The sequence below is a fragment of the Plectrocnemia conspersa genome, unplaced genomic scaffold, assembly GCF_051122295.1.
Source record: "Plectrocnemia conspersa isolate PC_06_02 unplaced genomic scaffold, ASM5112229v1 ptg000007l, whole genome shotgun sequence".
NCBI classification, from domain to species: domain Eukaryota; kingdom Metazoa; phylum Arthropoda; class Insecta; order Trichoptera; family Polycentropodidae; genus Plectrocnemia; species Plectrocnemia conspersa.
The window spans coordinates 9,479,906-9,499,084 of NW_028277171.1; the positions used below are offsets into that span (position 1 = coordinate 9,479,906).

The following is a 19,179-nucleotide window of genomic DNA, read 5'->3' on the forward strand; positions in this document are numbered from 1 at the left end:
ACTGATCCAGAAGACATCACTTCTCTACCAACGCTTGATCTACAAAATATTTACAACTCGACAATATTTCACTGCGTTAAATTGTACAACTTAACTGAATAGTCACAACCCTTTAGCCTCAAGACCCGAAACTTCTTTAAAGAGGCTGAATTTAACAATACAACCTAGTTGGTTTAAAAAAGCTTTTTTTCCATTCGACCAAGCTTTGCAAAGAACAGATAAAAAAGGCTTGGCACTCACTTAGGGGAAAAGATTGCGATACTCATTTCGACACACATAAGGATTTTAATAGGCACATCCAAGTTTACAGGACATATAGCTTGAATTGAGAATAATCAATTGCATAACAAACCAATGTGGAGAGCAAGTTCCAGCAGACCGCTCGGAAGACAGTGACTTCTCTGAAGGTTAAGAGTGGCATAGGTACTGCTCTTGCTGGAGCCAGTAGAATGATGAAGCTCATGATCTTGTCAATGTAGCCGTGGACCAGATAGAAGATCAAGGTTCATATTTAAGTCAGTAAGTATAAACACATCTGCAATATAATAAATATTAAAAATCATCCAAAACAGAGATACTGTTTTTTGCCATATAAAATCACATAGACACATACCTGTTTTGTTTCAAAAAACAAATTTTCCATTTGAATGGTGTCTTCTGCTCCATAGAGATGAAAAAGCATGTATACAAGCAAAATCTATAAAATAACAATCATAACTTAAAATAATATTAAGCGTAATATTAAAATACGTTTTCACAATATTAAAACTATTGTACACGATTTCATAATATATTGGTCTCTCATATTATTGGTTGTATAATAACTTAATTTTATCATGTTGGACATTGTATACTACAAAAACATTGTAAGTCGTAAAAGTAGGTGATATTCAAACTGAATTAGTTTGCATATCATCAACTTTTACTCTCTGTTTATATTATTGTACTTGTCACTCTTAAATCAGCACTCAATGTAAAGCTTAAAGCTCAAAATTAAATAAAAGCTTAGTACATAATGTTAGAGAAACCATAAATAACATTTGATTCGCAGATATCACAAATCCATAGACTTTCAATCTGTAATAAAACTTAAGATGAACTAATGAACAGTTGTCGACAGTCAAAAAAATGTTAATTATATCCTACATTTCAAATACCTGGGGATAAATCTAGATGATGAAATATGAGAGAGAATTGAGATGGCCTTAAGCGAATTTATTGCAGGAACATATTTTCACTGCTCCGACACTGAATGTTGCACTATTATATATAGTTGGTATTGCTCCATGGATGCGAAACTGAGCAAACATGAATAGGCACGAGGCGAGGATTTAATTTACTACGCTCATAGGCAACGACACGGTACTCCAAATGGCACACTGAAAGAAATTATTATTAAACAAACTAAAACATTGTACAATGGAGTATTTTGTGCATGTAATTGATGGAAAAATAAAAGGCATTCAGACAGAATAACAACCTGTTCTGGTTTAGGAGAAACCGTCTAGAAGTCTGCGGATAGACGCCACGACCCAAACATCAGACATCACTAAAAATTCAAGAATAATTATAAGTACTACATGTTAACTAAAAGAAATATTCAAATGATTGAGAAATGATAAATTACGAAATGTTAGTCTATAGTTTTTTATACCAATCTGTATTAAATTACATCTTTGGATAATCTTGTCATGTTGTTTCAGCAAAAATGAGCCTCAGCACACTAAACTTTGAAATAATATTTAGTCTTATCATTTAGATTTGGCAAAGATATTATTTAGACTGAAATTAATATTTTGAGTCGAAACCTTGCATTTAACCATAGAAATGCTCCGGAAAGAAACAGCAAAAAAACGTTTTATACCTGTCAATATGAACTATATTTTATATGATAAGAACGTTTGCAAACATTTTACATTGTTTAGTCTTCATCCATCAAATCATGTTTTAATTTCTAACTGAAACAACATCTCTTCTAAACTAATAATGCTATAGTAATAAAATAAATATAAATACATATGCATTTTTTTAATATTAATACAATTTCAAAGGTTTAAAAAAACTTCCGTTAAAACTATCACGAATTTTTTTAATTTAAGCTGAAATATGTCACTAAGTAATGAAAGATAATAGAAGTGTTTATGATATAAAAAGCAGGAAAACTGACATACTTCGTAACGGCCTATGTCGCTTCTCCTAGTTATTCCCAAGCTATATGAGAATCTGCTTCTAAAGCATCTCAAAGTGATACTGAGGACAATCACGTGATTATGTCTCACTAGTTTGGCTTCATAGAGAAAATTAATGTTATTGATAAAACATTAAAAAAATATGTGCTCAATAACAATCTTGGACTTTGCTCGAACCTTTGATAAGGCATAACACATGAGAAAACTTCTAACTAAACCATATAGCTGATTATTTAGTCGTACATTACAGAGAAATGATTAAGAGTTAAACAAGAAGACATATTTATACCCCTAAAAATATATCAGTTGGAGTACCTCAAGGTAGTGTACTATGACCATTACAATACCTGTTATTTATAAGCGATATCCAACGATTCGGTTATATTTTTTAATTTTCAAATAAACCGTAATGCACTATTGTGATGCATATCAAATTTCAGTTGCACCATATACCAATACTTCAAAGTACCTTTGGCTTGACGTGAAACAAAGTTATAATGGAGTGAGGACGAAAAAAGCAAAACGAAACTTTGGAAAACTGTTTTGGCTTTTCGGAACACTCAGATTTTTCAATCTATAATAAGACTATGGTATACCGAGAAGTTCAAGTCTATCTGGATTATGGGAATGTACTAATACAAATCCATCCAGAAATTCTAGAGCAGTTCCACAACACCGTAGATAGACTATCTGAACTTAAAAATGAGCTCTATAAGAATAAAATTGGAAGCACGCATGCAAGCATAAACTGTCTCCTTCAGCATAAAAATGCTTAACAGCCAGCAAAATTTCTGAAAATCGCTAGTAACACGGGCAACCAGTCCAATGAGATGGACTCATTATGTCTGATTGTGATTGAGGGTCATCTATGCATAACATTTTCATTACAATAGCTGACATTTGTGAGAAATTTAAAGAATATCATAACAAGTCAACGAGTATCATCTCTGCATTGTCATATAAGCGAACTGATGGCGCAACATTTTTATTTTTTCAACTACTCAGCGTTCTTATAATGAATACTATTTACAGAAACATTTAATTGAGAAAGATGCACAAAAAACACTTTAGCATTGTTAGTTAAGATTTTTGACTCATTATTTGTGGTATATATTTTTACTAAATTTCAAACAACTTTTCAACCCCAATTATACCTACCATTTTTCTTTTTGCTGTTTCACAGTTTTCCTCCTGCGACTTTGTAACGCATCTTTTTTTGTTATATCACAAGAAATATGAAGTTACTGAATGCATTATTTTTTTATCTTGATCAATAAAAAAATGTAATAACAATATAAAATTTAGATCATAGTTCTATAAATCAGTTTATAATATATTAATTATATTCATAAAAAATCAAAACCACGGGGATTAGAATGTTTATTGAAGAGGAGTGAATAAGAACGTTTTACGAATTTGGTTAAGTTCCTTTTTATAGAAAAAAGGTACATCTCAATATCTAATATACTTTCAATGTTTTATATATAGGTAAATATATATATATGTATATAAAAAGAAATATATCAACAAAACAGAAAAATACATGTAAAATACACGTCTAAAAAGCACGATAATGTACAAGTTGTTTATTCTAAGCAAAACAAATTTCGTGTCACTGTTATCATATTCAATATTTTTAACACATTTTTATTACTATACACAAAAAAATAGTTACTATTACTTTTTCTTATTCAACTTAATATTATAGTAATCATAAAAAAACATAATCAGAATTAAATGACAATTGTAAAAATAACTAAAAAAAAACAGAAATAAATTTAGGCACTTTTTATAAAATTAATTTATACTGAATAACAAGACAAAAATAAGAGTTTTAGGTATCTAGAGGGATATATAATATATATGTCCAAAATACTACAAATTAATGTTGATTATTTATAATCAATGGATTCGTGCGAGACATAGTCTGCCAAGACTAATTATTATAAACTTAAAACTAACTCAATAAAACCCTGGCAAATTAACATGTATGTGGTAAACACATTCAACACAGTTATAATACAACCAAAAACTATGAAAGTGCAAATAACAACACTTATATATTTATTATTAACAAATCTTTAACAATAAGATCGACTTACAACACTAAAGTATAACTAACATATCGAAATCGAGTCTTTAAATTAAACCATTTGCTTTATCTATACAAAAAAATGTATTTTATTTTTAAAAAAATCATTTTATAGTTCACTTTTGACTATCCAATATTTTTGACTAGGCACTGGTAAATTTTGACTGTTGCGATTTGTACACACATTTATATACAATGTAATAACATTTGTATATATTGCATAACATACAGGATATGTAGATGAAAAAAATAATAATGAAATGTAGATCTTAGTCTTCATATTATATGAAGGCCCCAACGGCAAGAACCAACACTTGAATAATGCTTTTAAATTGCTTAAAAATATACTTGATACTTGTTATCATAAAATATTTAATTGTACTTTATTATTATTGTAAAAACATCCATATACTATGATTATTTGTAAAGCAATAAGGTAATTGAAAAGTATTATATATTGGTTAGGTCCTCGGTCAAAGCTGCCAGTTAGGGGTAACTAAATTTCACGAGTGAATATGAACTTGCCATGGAGTTTTCATACTGACATAATAAAAATTGTATATTCTTATTTACCATGCTTATTTTCATCACCAGTGGTTACTCATTCGGTTGCCCCTAGGGGGTCTGTGGTGACCCCGGGGCCTCCGATAGTTGCCGTTGCCCCTAGAGAGGTGTGTTTTGAAGTTGTGCTCGTCTATCAGCGGCGTCGTCAGCAACGGAGTTGGCTTCCGACTAAAGTTTATTGGTGGAGGCATATGGCTGAAATTTGGCATGCTGTTGTTCCTTGCGAAGTTGGGCATGGGTGGGTTCATCATCCTGCCACCGCGCTTCTGCCACGACTCTTCCTCTTCATTGTTTTCCCAGTCTTCATCGTTTTGGCTGTAGAACGAGCTATTGTTGTCTTGTAAGTTTGGATTCTGCGGATTCATCGCATTGCTCGGAAAGTCGCTGAATATGTCTTTATCTTTGTTGAAATAGTTATAATTGGACGAATTATCCAAATCGTCATTGCTGTTGATACGCACTAAGTTCGTTCTAGCGAAAGAGCTGTTTTGCTGCGAGTTGTTGTGACTGTCGTTCTGCGTCGACATTCTGTTATTCGGCGTCCTATTATTTGCATCTTGCTTTCTGTATGTCGGAGGCTGCTGTTGGTAAGATCCGGGCGAATGACCGTGTATCCGCGCCATTGAGTTTTCCAACCTCAAGTTTCTCGTGAATTCTAAAATATAAATCACATAAATAAGCAGTTCATTACGACCAATAAAAATATTTTTACTAGCTACTGTATATTCACTGAAAGCAGCCATATATTTACCGTCAAAATATAATTTTGACACAAATTTTAAAAGCTCTTCTCAATGAATAAATTTTACTGATTTACCATCATCTTGAGACGATTGATTAGGATCATCCATATTTTCTTCGTCTGACATTTCCATGTCTATGCTTTCGACGTTGTCCGTCATCAAACGTCGCGTCGGCGGTTGTATCGTCATGATCGGTAAAGGCGGCGGAACCGCAGTGGAAAACTCATCACTTCTATAATCCTATCGAGCAAAATAGTTTTTTTTATAAAATAATCACAAATATTCCATGCAAAAATATATTACACATACCTGATCGGATTGTGAAGCTAGAGGAGTCCACGGGGATATCGGGGGTGGAGCTGGCGGCGGAGGTATAGATCCCATAGTGAGAGAAATTAAATTTCTATGATCTACATCTGCAAAATAAAATAAAATTAATATATGTACATTTATTAAAAAATATTTTCATTTAGATATACCTTTAGCACTTCTGTTCAGATCATTTTGTAATTGTGGCGATAGAATGGGAGGTGGTGGTAATCTTCTATGATCTACGTCATCCCCTTTCATCAGCACTAGACAATTTTAATAATAAATTATGTATATTACTATATTATTTATGGATTATAATATGAATTACCTTGATGGATTAAAAGCGGAGGCGCCAAGAGTTGTCTGTGGTCCACATCAGGCATTGGAGGTGGAACAGGTATGATAGGAGGTGGGAGAGGTGGCGAAGAAAATCTTTCCAAAGGCGACTCGGGAGTTTCCAAAGGTAGAATCCTCTATAAAAATTAAAAGTAATGAATTATACAGGTTAATAATGAGTCACATTAGCTGTTACAACATACCGACGAATAAAGTTTAAGATGCTATTAAATTTCTTTGTAAATATTTTTTTTTATTAAATAAATTAGTTTTAATTTTGATTTTATACGACCTACAGATTGAAAACCATTGATAAAATAATTTTAACAGATGTGCCAGTACAAGTCTAAAGTTTCGACTAATATTTTTTTATTTTTTCTAATGCCAAAGATATTATATTATATTTTCAACTATTTATACATACAGCATCCTAATTCTATATTTAAATAAAAAATACCTGCATATCCCAAGCGCTGTTCCATTTTCCGCTCGTATTAGTATCTTGCACATACAAATCAGGCGACGGGGTTACATCTGAAATATATAATAACATTTGAATATTTAGATCAGATAATTCAATATATATAACATTAAATAAATTACCAGTATTTTTTATGCTTGTATTTGAGATGCTTCCATAAAAATTCATAGGAGGAAGGACGGGACGCGGTGTTTCCACAGTGTCCGACGAAGGGTCTATTAAATCCAGTCCCGGTAAAATGGGAGGAGGCGGCGGTGGTGGGGGAGTCAATAAAGGTAAATATGAATCTAAAATACAGCGTTATAATATAAACATATAAACAACATATTAAACTTTAATGATTAGTTACCGTTTGAAGATAGGGAGAGTGGAGGCTTATTTGGTATTAGAGATTGTAACAATGAATGAATATCGACTACAACGTCCGTAGCTGAATCAGTCCTACTGTTGATGACTTCGATTTTGTTAGCTGAAATTATTAATATGAATGTAACAGTAAAATGATTTAGTTGAAAATTTTGCGTTTGCTTACCTTCTTCAGATTTTCCGGATAATATATCAGATGCACTGCGTAATGAAGATAGCGAAAAACTTGAATTTCCTACAAAGCTGGAGAAACTCTTTGCTGCAAAATCTTTTCCCATGTCGCTTCCGAATGAATTATTTAAATTGCTGCAATCTGTAGAAAGAAATGTAGCACAATTTAAAAATAACAATGCAATTAAGTATGCAAAGCCAAAACTCATATTCTATTATACGCGTATTAATTAGAGTAATAGAAACATATTAGGGCTTCCAAGCCGGTTAACACATTGTTGTCGGGTGATTTCGGGCATTGTCTTAAGCCTGGCGCGGGCCATTTTTTAGCAGCCGCGGAATTAATCGGAAACGAAGAATTTCCGCGTTTTTTTTCGGAAACTCGCCATAACTTTTATACTATACAATATAAAATTATGAAATTTAAAACCCAGACTTACCATAAACAGTACTATCAAATAAAGAAGAAACATGGAGGTTGACACTTTTATATTCACTGGAAACTTGCGTTTATTTTGCACATAAAAGTACTATAAAAATGTATGTAATAAAAAATCGAATTAAACACTAAATAAAACTAAAATATGTCACAATTTGTTTTTATGAATAGTTTTTGAACGTATGATATCTCTAAAAACACATACCTCTGTGTAGAGGTATGTCAAAAGGTACATATCCACACTTTTGGTCCAATCATCAATAATCAGATAAATTATCCACACAAATTCATCGTCAGATTTCTTTTCATCGGGTGAAAACATTTCGGGGTGTAAAACTATTTTTTACACAACCGAATGACCGAACATTTACGCGTAACTGTACTGATGTATTTTTTTTATAACAAGTCACAGATGTCGCAATGACTGTTGCTTGTTATCTACCCCAGGTCAAGTTTCATTGGAATTTGTTTTGTTTTCTCACTCCCGACCATCCCTTCTTTTACATCAGGTAGAAAGTAATTCCTCGAAGCATCTTGAATAGATTTGTGACATAATGGAAGATATTTGGGATAATAGGATTTTTTTATAGTTCGTTATTTAACTTTTTGTACGGTATAAAAAATCAATATCAAAATTAGTACAATACATTTGGTGGAATTGTAATAAATGCGATGACGAATAAAATAATGTCTTTATTGAATATCAAAGCAGTGATATCTAGCTGCTGACAACAAAAAAAAATGCAGTTCAAATTACACGGATAAACACGTGAGCCGACTTCTAGCAACAGACTACAAAAAACGGATTTTTACGGGTCCCGCAATCCAGCAGCAGTTCCGCAAAAACGGAAAAATCCGTGTCCCGACAACAATGTGTTAAAACCAAAATCGATTTACCAGTTTTTCACCAACTTAAAAAAAACGAAAACCAGATTTTTTTGATTCAGTTAACCGTTTTTTAACGATAATTTTTAAATTAAATAAAAAATATTAATTTTTTCCCAAAAATTATAAATAACGCACAAAATTTATAAATAAATACCTAATCCTTCGTTTAGGATTCATTCTAAAATTTAGCTTAATTTAATTTATTTATTTATCAACAAAGATAAGAAAACTCCTTGGCTCATTGCCTCAACTCAGAAAAAAGATTCATTAATTATTATGGAAATGTATGAAAGTATATGCAACATTTTAATTTTCCGATGACGGTTAAAACATATTATGAAAAAGCAAAATGTTTCTAAGTAAACGCTTGGTTTTCTCAATACTCTTTATGGAGACCTGAGCTATAAGAACTAAGGAATGATGATGTTGAAAGGTAATTAGTGTCTTTCTAATGTTTCTATAAAAGAAGGGTTAAGTTTTCAAGAACATTTATCGGTTATATGCAGAATTATTCATATCATATCATATCTTATGGAGATGTAGGTAGAAAAAACTCACTTTTTCTTTCCTCAAACTTGACAAAAGTAAAATGAACATTAACCCTTTGGCTACCGAAATCCGATATATCGGCTTTTGCTACACTAGCGAGAACTGCCGGATCCGACGGCTCCGAAATCGTAGTATCCAATACATTTGCAACCGTCTGTAGGGTAATTGATTCAGGGGTTTATAACATTTTTTCAAATATATGTTATAAATATATTATAATCATTATTTTTATACATATACACACACACATATATATATATATATATATATATATATACATATATACATATATACATATATATATATATACATATATATATATATATATATATACATATATATATATATATATATATATCTGTATATCTGTATATATATATATATATATATATATATATACATACATACATACATACATACATATATATATATATATATATATATATATATATATATATATATATATATATATATATATATATATATATATATATATATATATATATATATACATATATATATATATACATATATATATACAGACTGTTGAATATATATATATATATATATATATATATATATACATATATACATATATACATATATATATATATACATATATATATATATATATATATATACATATATATATATATATATATATATCTGTATATCTGTATATATATATATATATATATATATATATACATACATACATACATACATACATATATATATATATAAATATATATATATATATATATATATATATATATACATACATATATATATATATATATATATATATATACATATATATATATATACATATATATATACATAAATATATATATATATACATAAATATATATATATATATATATATATATATTTACATATATATATACTTAAATATATATATATATATATATATATATATATATATACATATATATATACATATATATATATATATATATACATATATATATATATATACATATATATATACATATATATATATATATACATATATATATATACATAAATATATATATATATATATATATATATATATATATATATATATATATATATATATATATATATATATATATATATATATATATATATATATATATATATATATTCAACAGTCTGTATGGTATTTTTACTTAAACCATTATTTAAAAATATCATATTTTATTAATTTACGAAAAGTTTTATTTACATTTTAAAAATAAATAACATATTATATATTATTGTTATGGATTCCTGGTCGGAGTTCGGCCGCTCAGATCTCGTAATTTTTAATACGTCATGCGATAATGACTCTTATTACAGTGCAAATAAGAATTAAAATAACACACAATCGCATATTCGTCATTAATTAGGTCAAGTTCACTGCAGACAGCGTCGCACGCCGCGACAGCATGTTTACAAACTAAAATACACATTTGGACTTTTTAATTATTTAATAAAAAGTCCCGGCAGTTCTGGAACATTTTTCCAAAAATGCCCGGCATCCAAAGGGTTAATAAGAGAAGAATTTCACTGAAGGTAAAAATCTTAAAGAAAAGTGGTGATTGTAAGGCATATACAATTGAATAATACAATTTCATGAATGATAATGAATGATTTTACTACACTTGTATATGTATTATATATACTTGAATTATCCAGTATCCCAGAAGGCAGCTCCAAATCTTCATCTGGACCTGGAGACGGTACTGGCTCTCCGGGAGAGGGGGGCGATGGAACTGGACTCTTAATCTCCGATGGCAGCTCCTTGCATAGTTCGTCTAACTTACGTTTTAAACCACGTACATGATTGCCGAAATTTTTATACGCCTAAAAACGAGCTTATTTAAAATCCCTGTTACATGAATCATAAAATGTTATATAAATAAAATCTTACATTTGCTACAACTTTGACTTCCCCTTTCGTCGTGTTATAGTGAATTCTAGCTTTCTCCAACATGCGGCACAATGCGGCCCGTGCCACGAGCTCTTTCTGCATAGCACAAACGCAGCCTTCCAGCTTCAATATTCCATCGTCCAGATCCTTCTTTGCTCCGTCAGTATCTCGTCGATCTGTTTATTGATAATATAAATTACTCTATGAAAGATCACGTAATATAGAAGGTAAAATTGATAACAAACCTTTCAACAGTTGGCACAAAACTTTAACGTTCTTTAAAGGCAAAGTGCATTCATTGATTTGCTTCAGTTGAACCTCGGTTTCAGTTTCGAGTACTGAGCATTGCCTTATCTTATTGACGAGTTGTTTTGCCTAAAATTAATAAACCGTTCAATCTTATCCACATTTAGTAAAATATATACAAGTTTAGGATCATTACTTGAAAGTCATTAGGATCAACATCAGCCGGTTTACCGGCAGTTATACTAAGCAAGCCCGTCAAATCGGTCAGGAACTCTTCATCGTAGATCTGTCTTTCTTTCCAAATTCGAAAAATTCTTAAAATTTTATTTTTTATTTTATCATCCCTAAAATAAAATTATCATTTTATAAATTATATTACCAAAACAATATATATATTTTTTAATATAAAATATATTACCTAACAAGAGGTGTAGCTTTTTGTAAAGTCGTCCCCCAACTTTCGACAAATTCATAGCTTTTTTTCTTACTATATTGAATCACATCATTGGCAAGATAGAAAAGGGTGAGTCTTTGCTCGACTTTAGCTAAAAAAATGTTTATTCATAAAGACATGTAAAACTTTTTGCATAATTAATTTATAATATCGATTGCGATAACTAACCTCTCTTTAAGATACTCAACCAACTGGCAACTATCTTCTTGTGATGCTGTCTTTTTTGTAAGCACCAGGAAGAGAGTCCTTGTATACTGTCTTGAGTATCTTTTAGCGACGTTAATTGCTTCTCAAATGATAATGTATCAAATTCTTCTGTCGCCGTTGAAGACATGCTGGTGATGTGTTGTTTTCAATTTGATATTACCTCATCTTCATATATTATCTAAAATAATATAAACTGTCATATTATAAAAAAAACTTTTCACATCCAGATTTGTTGTATTTAATGCAAATATTGATATCTGTTGTAATGAAAGAAGAATTACACTTAAAGTGGTAATCAAATTCAATTTACAAAAATCAATATTTGGAAATTGCTCAAATTAAGATAGCTTTTCTATAGAACAGAATAATACATTGTAATTATAGAAGTAAAAATTACAATTATGACTATAATCCCGAATGAATCCCGAAATTTTCTGTTTTTGCAAGTCTATGCATTAACAGTGGGTTATAGAATATTCTGAGCGACAAAATAATCATATTATTAGTAACGTTTTTGAAGGAGCACATATACTACAAAAATATTTAGTAAAAACATCTATAATTTTTAATAAATGAATAACAAAACGTAGCGAAAACGGATACATTTGAGTAGCCTATATTGTCCCCCCACAGATGTACCCGTTTTAAGAAGTACCTTTTATTGGTGAACTTTTAAAAAGCATATTAATGTCCCTGTGCAACTTTTTTACTTAGTGTGCAAAAAAATTTAATAAAATTATATATTTGTTATTTTAACACTTAATGTGCAGCACTTAAGCGAAAAAACACACGTACCGTCGGCAAATAATTGCAATTTTCAAATTGTCATACTACTAAAACTACACTACTGATAATTATAAAAATTGGTGTGGGCACTCACCAAATACAATATCAATGATAACTTTACGGTCGTAAATATTCAATCTACACAAAGGGAAAAATCTTTGTCGGCTTTTGCAAAATGCCATAAATTAGGCATAAAATAAGTTTCAGAATACGAACACCACATGCATGAATATCCTAGAATTTGTCAGCATCGATTCTTAATGAGAATTCCTTATGGTGTGACATTGATATAAACCTATTTAGGATAATATATGTATAAGTATATTGAAAAAGATTTTTTTTAACATAACTAATTATTTTTAATTATTTAATTTTGTATGGAAAGAATTATAATAATGACATACATATGTTAGAAGATAATACTATCTTAAATATAATTATTCTATTTTGGTACCCTAAAATATTCAAAGATGTCATTAACACATTGTTGTCGGGTCGTATTGTTTCAAGCCTGGCGCGGGCTATTTTTTAGCAGCGGCGGAATTTTTCGGAAACGAAGAATTTCCGCGTTTTTTTTCGGAAACTCGCCATAACTTTTATACTATACAATATGAAATTATGAAATTTTAAACACAGACTTACTATAAACAGTACTATCAAATGAAGAAGAAACATGGAGGTTGACAGTTTTATATTCATTGGAAAATTGCGTTTATTTTGCACATAAAAGTACTATAAAAATGTATGTAATAAAAAATCAAATTAAACACTAAATAAAACTAAAATATGTCACAATTTGTTTTTAAGAATAGTTTTTCAACGTATGATATCTCTAAAAACACGTACCTCTGTGTAGAGGTATGTCAAAAGGTACATAGCCACAATTTTGGTCCAATCATCAATAATCAGATAAATTATCCACACAAAATTCATCGTCAGATTTATTTACATTTCGGGGTTTAAAACTATTTTTTAGAAACAACCGAACGACCGAACATTTACGCGTAACTGTAATGATGTATTTTTTTTTATAACAAGTCACAGATGTTGCAATGACTGTTGCTTGTTATCTACCCCAGGTCAAATTTCATTGGAATTTGTTTTGTTTTCTCACTCCTGACCATCCCTTCTTTTAGGGCCCATACGCACTGTCGGCTAGCCGCCGGCGACTAGCCGCCCGGCGACTGTACTTTATATGGTTTTAAATGGGTGCATACGCACGAAGGCGCCGAGTCGCCGGAGCGTCAGGCGCGATCCTGTGCAGGGGTGATGCACAGGCGATTTGCCTGTCGCGGCAACCTATAAAAGCATGGGTTTAGATGAGTGCATTCGCACGAGGAGCGACTTTCGAGGCGACTTATACATCATTCACACAAAATGGCTTCGACACAAAAAAGCTCGTCGTAGAAATTGAATCCTGAATCGTTTACAATAATTTTATATGAATATTGATAATGAAAAAAAAATATTGTGAAATAATATGTATAATTATATTATTTTATTTCTTGCTTCTCGATTTAAATTAATTTTATTAACATAATACAGATACATTTATAATTGCATTTGGGAAACAAAAAGCGTTTCATACGGGGAAATTCAATATTATATTGAAATTAAAATAATATTTTTTTCTCTTTAAAATTAATATTGCAATTTCTTCGCGAATGTACTACCCAACCTCGAGTCGTTCGGCTTAGCCGCCTAGTCTAGCTACCTGCGTTTTTGATCCGGCGGTCCCTAGTCGCCGGCGGCTAGCCGACAGTGCGTATGGGCCCTTACATCAGGTAGAAAGTAATTCCTCGAAGCATCTTGAATAGAATTGAACATAATGGAAGATATTTGGGATAACAGGATTTTTTTATAGTTCGTTATTTAACTTTTTGTACGGTATAAAAATTCAATATCAAAATTAGTACAATACATTTGGTGGAACTGTAATAAATGCGACGACGAATAAAATAATGTCTTCATTAAATATCAAAACAGTGACATCTAGCTGCTGACAGCAAAAAAAATGCAGTTCAAATTACACGGATAAACACGTGAGCCGACTTCTAGCAACAGACTACAAAAAACGGATTTTTACGGGTCCCGCAATCCAGCAGCAGTTCCGCAAAAAACGGAAAAATCCGTGTCCCGACAACAATGTGTTAAGAGTCTGTTAGGCCCACTGTCCACGGAGGCGTCGCTGCATAGACGCGTATTCGTCATTGTACGCTTGTTCTACGCCTGCTTGCTGCGTACATATAAACTAACGAAACACTGTCGACGGAGCTGCAACGTCACGCACACGAAGCTGCATGCAAGCTTCATGACGACAGTCGTCAAGCATGTCAGACGCCCGAGCGAGCTGTCCATGGGACGTCGCTGCATAGATGCGTATTCGTCATTGTACGCTTGTTGTACGCCTGCTTGCTGCGTACATATAAACTAACGAAACATTATTTGACTTCTCACCTCACTCCAAGCTTTCTCAGTAATATCTTTTCTTGCATAATTTGCAAGATTACTATTATAAAGACACTGGTACTTTTCGACGATCTGAAAAAATTAGCAGCTGAAATTGCGATTGTTTTCTACACGTTCACGCAGTTCGATACGCCCGGGCGTCTGACATGCTTGACGCCTGTCGTCATGAAGCTTGCATGCAGCGACGTGAGCGTGACGTTGCAGCTCGGTCGACAGTGTTTCGTTAGTTTATAATATAAACTAACGAAACACTGTCGACTGAGAAAGCTTGAAGTGAGGTAAGAAGTCAAATAATATTTCGTTAGTTTATATGTACCCAGCAAGCAGGCGTACAAGCGTACAATGACGAATACGCGTCTATGCAGCGACGCCTCCGTGGACAGTGGGCCTTAAAGATCGAGTGTCATAAAAGCGTGTTAAGATGTGTCTGGCTGTACGATCGAGTCCCCAAAAAGTTAATCGAATTCTGGCGTTTTAGGTGTTAATAATAGAGCTACGGATTCTACAATAAATGGTAAATAAAAAGGAAAAGAAAATTTAAATCCGGTGTAAATTAAAACACCACTAAAAAAATTATATGAGGGAAAAATCGGCAATTTTTATGTAATAGCGCTCAAGCGCAATCAGCCTGCGATTAAGTGTAAAAATGTTTTATTCCTGAAATATAAAAAACCCTAATTTTGTTTAAAAATAAATATTAATCCTATCCAGTCGCGTGTCGAGTCTGACTCAACATTTTAATGATATATTAATTAATAACTCAAATTTCAAAGTACATATTTTTTTACTCATTGTGTTTAAAACAAAGTTCGGAAAAGAATGTTGATGGTTTTTTTTTAAATTTACAATATTTCGTCTACCTACTAGAGATACAGAAGGGGCTGGCGCCAGGTCCTTTCAGAACAAAACGCTCGCAACGCGCATATAAATATTTTTTTGCAAAAGCGAACGTTACAATAAATATGAAATGCCTAAAATTGTGAAAAAAAATAATGACAAAGACAAATTTGAAAGTAGTTATAAGTTCAGATGAAAAATGCGCCAAAGAGAGCAATAAGAAAAGCCCAAAAGCTGCGAATGCCGATGAATCAAGAATTCCGGATCTTCGGCCACACTTTCACTTACAGCAGCAATACTATCGGCTGAATGGGCGCAGTGGGCGATAATGCACAGGCTTTCCAGTCTTTTAAAAAAGTTTCGCTCAGTAGGATGATGAAATTGGTCATAATCTTTTTTAAATTTCGATACACAGTTCGTATAAATTGTTATTTCTATAGAACAATTGAATAATTTTCAATCCATTTCTAAATGTGTTGTTGCAAACAAACATTTGACACTTACTAACAGGGGTGATTATTGACAGCTGTCTGATTTACAGTGCTGCCAACATAGGAAACTCGTATTGGATCACTCTGTATATGGAAAAATTAGAGCATAGTTTCTCAAATATTTTTGAAACAATCCCTTTTTAGACCATTTTTTGCAGCCCTTCTGACAAATATTTTTAAATGAAATGTGTCTAAAAGGACATTCTATGGTATTGTATTGTATGGAGTAGCAAAAAACATTTTTCATTGTGTTGCAAATTTGCAAAAAAAAACTCCAAACTGTAATGATATTTATATATGGCTCCTAAAATTTCATATTTTCATAATGTTACATACTGTTAGATATGAAATAGTTGGAATTTGATGTTAATATATATTTTTCTTTATTAAATGGATTAATATTTTTTTATGAAAGGTTAATAACCAAAAATACACTTTTAATATTAAGGAAGTAACTAACGCACAAAGTCCCGCGCAAAGTAATAGCATGACTTTATAAATGAAATCCTACAGTGAATAGAAATCAGAGATTTTCATTGCTGCGGAGCTTGATCAATAATCACCATTATTCTGCACTCTCGTGTACTATGAGAGTGCAGAATATTGATAAATAAATATACAATAATAACTTTATACTTAACCCCTTAAGTGGATATGTCGTATATATCCGTCATGACAAAAGTACTTGTAAAGTGGGTATGACGGATATATCCGCATTTTGAAAATTTTAGCAAAACTCAATGGAAACGACGGATATGTCCGCTTGCGCAGATGTTTACGTTAGATGTATGAATGATTCATCTCGGGAACCGACTTATTCAAACTTGATTATGTCAGTGTGTGTCAAGCGATCGTAAAGGTTTCACAGATTTGGTTTGTTCAATTCATATTGTTCGTTTTATATTCTACATAGTTTTTACTTGTAAGTTGGTTGCAATAATTAATAATCTTATTCAGAATAGTACTATTATCAATAAAAATATGTTTGATAGAAAAAAGGGAAGAGAAGTTAAGAAGATCTAAAACCGCAAAACCTTTACATTTAGTAATAGCAAATTTTCCGTTATTAATTCCGCCGACGACATAACAAAAGCCAACAAAACGATATGTACTGTGTTATAAAAAAGGTATTCGAAAGGAATCTAAATACTGGTGTAAAGACTGCAACAGATCACCACTTTGCGCAGCTCCATGTCTTAAAATATATCACACCAAAAAATATTATTTTGGTGTATATATATCCGCTAGCGGCAAAAAGTTCGTGTCACTGCGGATCACACTTTCAACAGTGAAGCACAACGTTGAAGGGGTTAAGCACACTACCTATTTATCGATCGTAAAGATGCATATCACTCAATAACTATAAATAAATTATATACAGTTATAAAATAATTAAAACGCCAAAGTATATGGTGATATTTGGATGTGTGTAGTTGGACAACTAGAAAATACTCATGCAATTTTTTGCAATACTTTTTACAAATACTCATAAAGTAGCCGACACCCCAAATAGCACATCGCCAATTTAACGTGTTAATGAGGGGGGGGACTTCTATAATTGACAAAAAATTCGATATCTTCCTCGTTACCTCCTTTTTTATTACATACATTCCATCACCAAATGTCGGCCTTATCTTATAGATCTTCTGAAGCTTTGATGCTAATATTTTATTTTATTTTATTGGTACACTATTCACAGTTTTTACTATTGCGAATACATTAACAATCGGTAAAAAAAGTTAGTTCCAAATTTGACTGAAAAACACAGTATTTTAGCTTACATATAGAAAATTGAAATGTTACTACGAGGGTTAAATGTCAGATTTTCAAAATATAACTATGATAAATTGCATTATAAACAACAGTCAAAAGAGGTATTATTCAAAACCATACAGAGGAAAATTCCGCAACGACAGATAGGCAAACACTTAAAAAGCAGGTACTAAAGACTATTTCAGCCATTAGTTATTTGTAAACACTTTTATAGATAGATTAAATGAGTCCTTATTATTTTATAAATATAAAATTGATTACTGTTGTTTTCACCTTAAAAAAATACCAGTTATCAGTTTAATTTCAATAATATCATAAATATGTATTGAAATCAATCATATTACATGTTTGACAATCAAAAAGTAATATAAAAATTATCCATACCGCGTTCTTATTCATATAGTGTAATACTCATACACATTATATAGTATATTTTTACACACATGAAAATATCACAATACAAAGCAACTTACTGATAATATAAGCAGGCTAAGCTATCCTGCATGTTCTTAAGAGTCGATCAGACAATATAGCCCGGATCCGAACTATCTTCGAGCGAGTTTTATTATACAAATGCTTTTCACAACACCAAATGTCAAAGCGCGAAAATGACCCCGCGATGTGTATTATTAGTCTGCGCGGAACCAGACTCGCGAGACGGCCAGCACGCGGGTGTGTCGCGGAGAATTCACGGACGAAGGTCCCAAGGGCTCTGAAGTACGACAGAAGGCGTATGCATAAAATTAACTGCAAACAACACCGAAAATGCCGGACGCTCGGCCGAATAAACGACAATAATATCATAACAGAACGATTCGCGGCCAGCTCGCCTTTGGCCATAGCAACTGTTTCTATGAAATTTTATTTT

The 19,179-nt window shown here is 31.5% G+C and overlaps 1 protein-coding gene across 8 annotated transcripts; it reads right to left on the reverse strand.

The window, feature by feature from the left end:
* Positions 1–265: 265 nt before the first annotated feature.
* Positions 266–19,151, reverse strand: LOC148233866 (uncharacterized). 8 transcript variants are annotated; one of them, XR_015810248.1, is made up of 18 exons: positions 18,785–19,151; positions 11,917–12,133; positions 11,713–11,839; positions 11,491–11,638; positions 11,294–11,423; positions 11,049–11,224; positions 10,801–10,981; positions 7,250–7,396; positions 7,067–7,186; positions 6,840–6,932; positions 6,694–6,770; positions 6,229–6,373; positions 6,068–6,163; positions 5,898–6,004; positions 5,663–5,828; positions 4,855–5,500; positions 614–697; positions 266–535 (listed from the first exon to the last, which is right to left on the reverse strand). XR_015810248.1 is itself a non-coding variant. In XM_088188784.1 (16 exons), the coding sequence occupies exons 2-16, from the start codon at positions 12,080–12,082 to the stop codon at positions 4,869–4,871; spliced, it is 2,511 nt and encodes an 836-aa protein (XP_088044910.1). In that variant the 5' UTR covers positions 12,083–12,133; positions 18,785–19,151; the 3' UTR covers positions 3,764–4,868. The 8 variants fall into 8 exon arrangements, 3 of the variants coding, with proteins under 3 accessions (XP_088044910.1, XP_088044907.1, XP_088044908.1); XR_015810244.1 differs by having other exon boundaries at positions 6,840–7,004; XR_015810245.1 differs by having other exon boundaries at positions 6,840–7,004; positions 11,917–12,148.
* Between the last annotated feature and the right edge of the window lie 28 nt (positions 19,152–19,179).

Coding starts and splice junctions, on each gene's coding strand:
- LOC148233866 (XM_088188781.1), bottom strand. CDS start 12,082: ATGTCTTCAACGGCGACAGAAGAATTTGATACATTATCATTTGAGAAG. Junction 7,397..10,800: donor TGGGATACTGGATAATTCAA/GTATATATAATA, acceptor TTCTTTCTACAG/ATTGCAGCAATTTAAATAAT. Junction 6,374..6,693: donor ACAGCGCTTGGGATATGCAG/GTATTTTTTATT, acceptor TAATTTTTATAG/AGGATTCTACCTTTGGAAAC.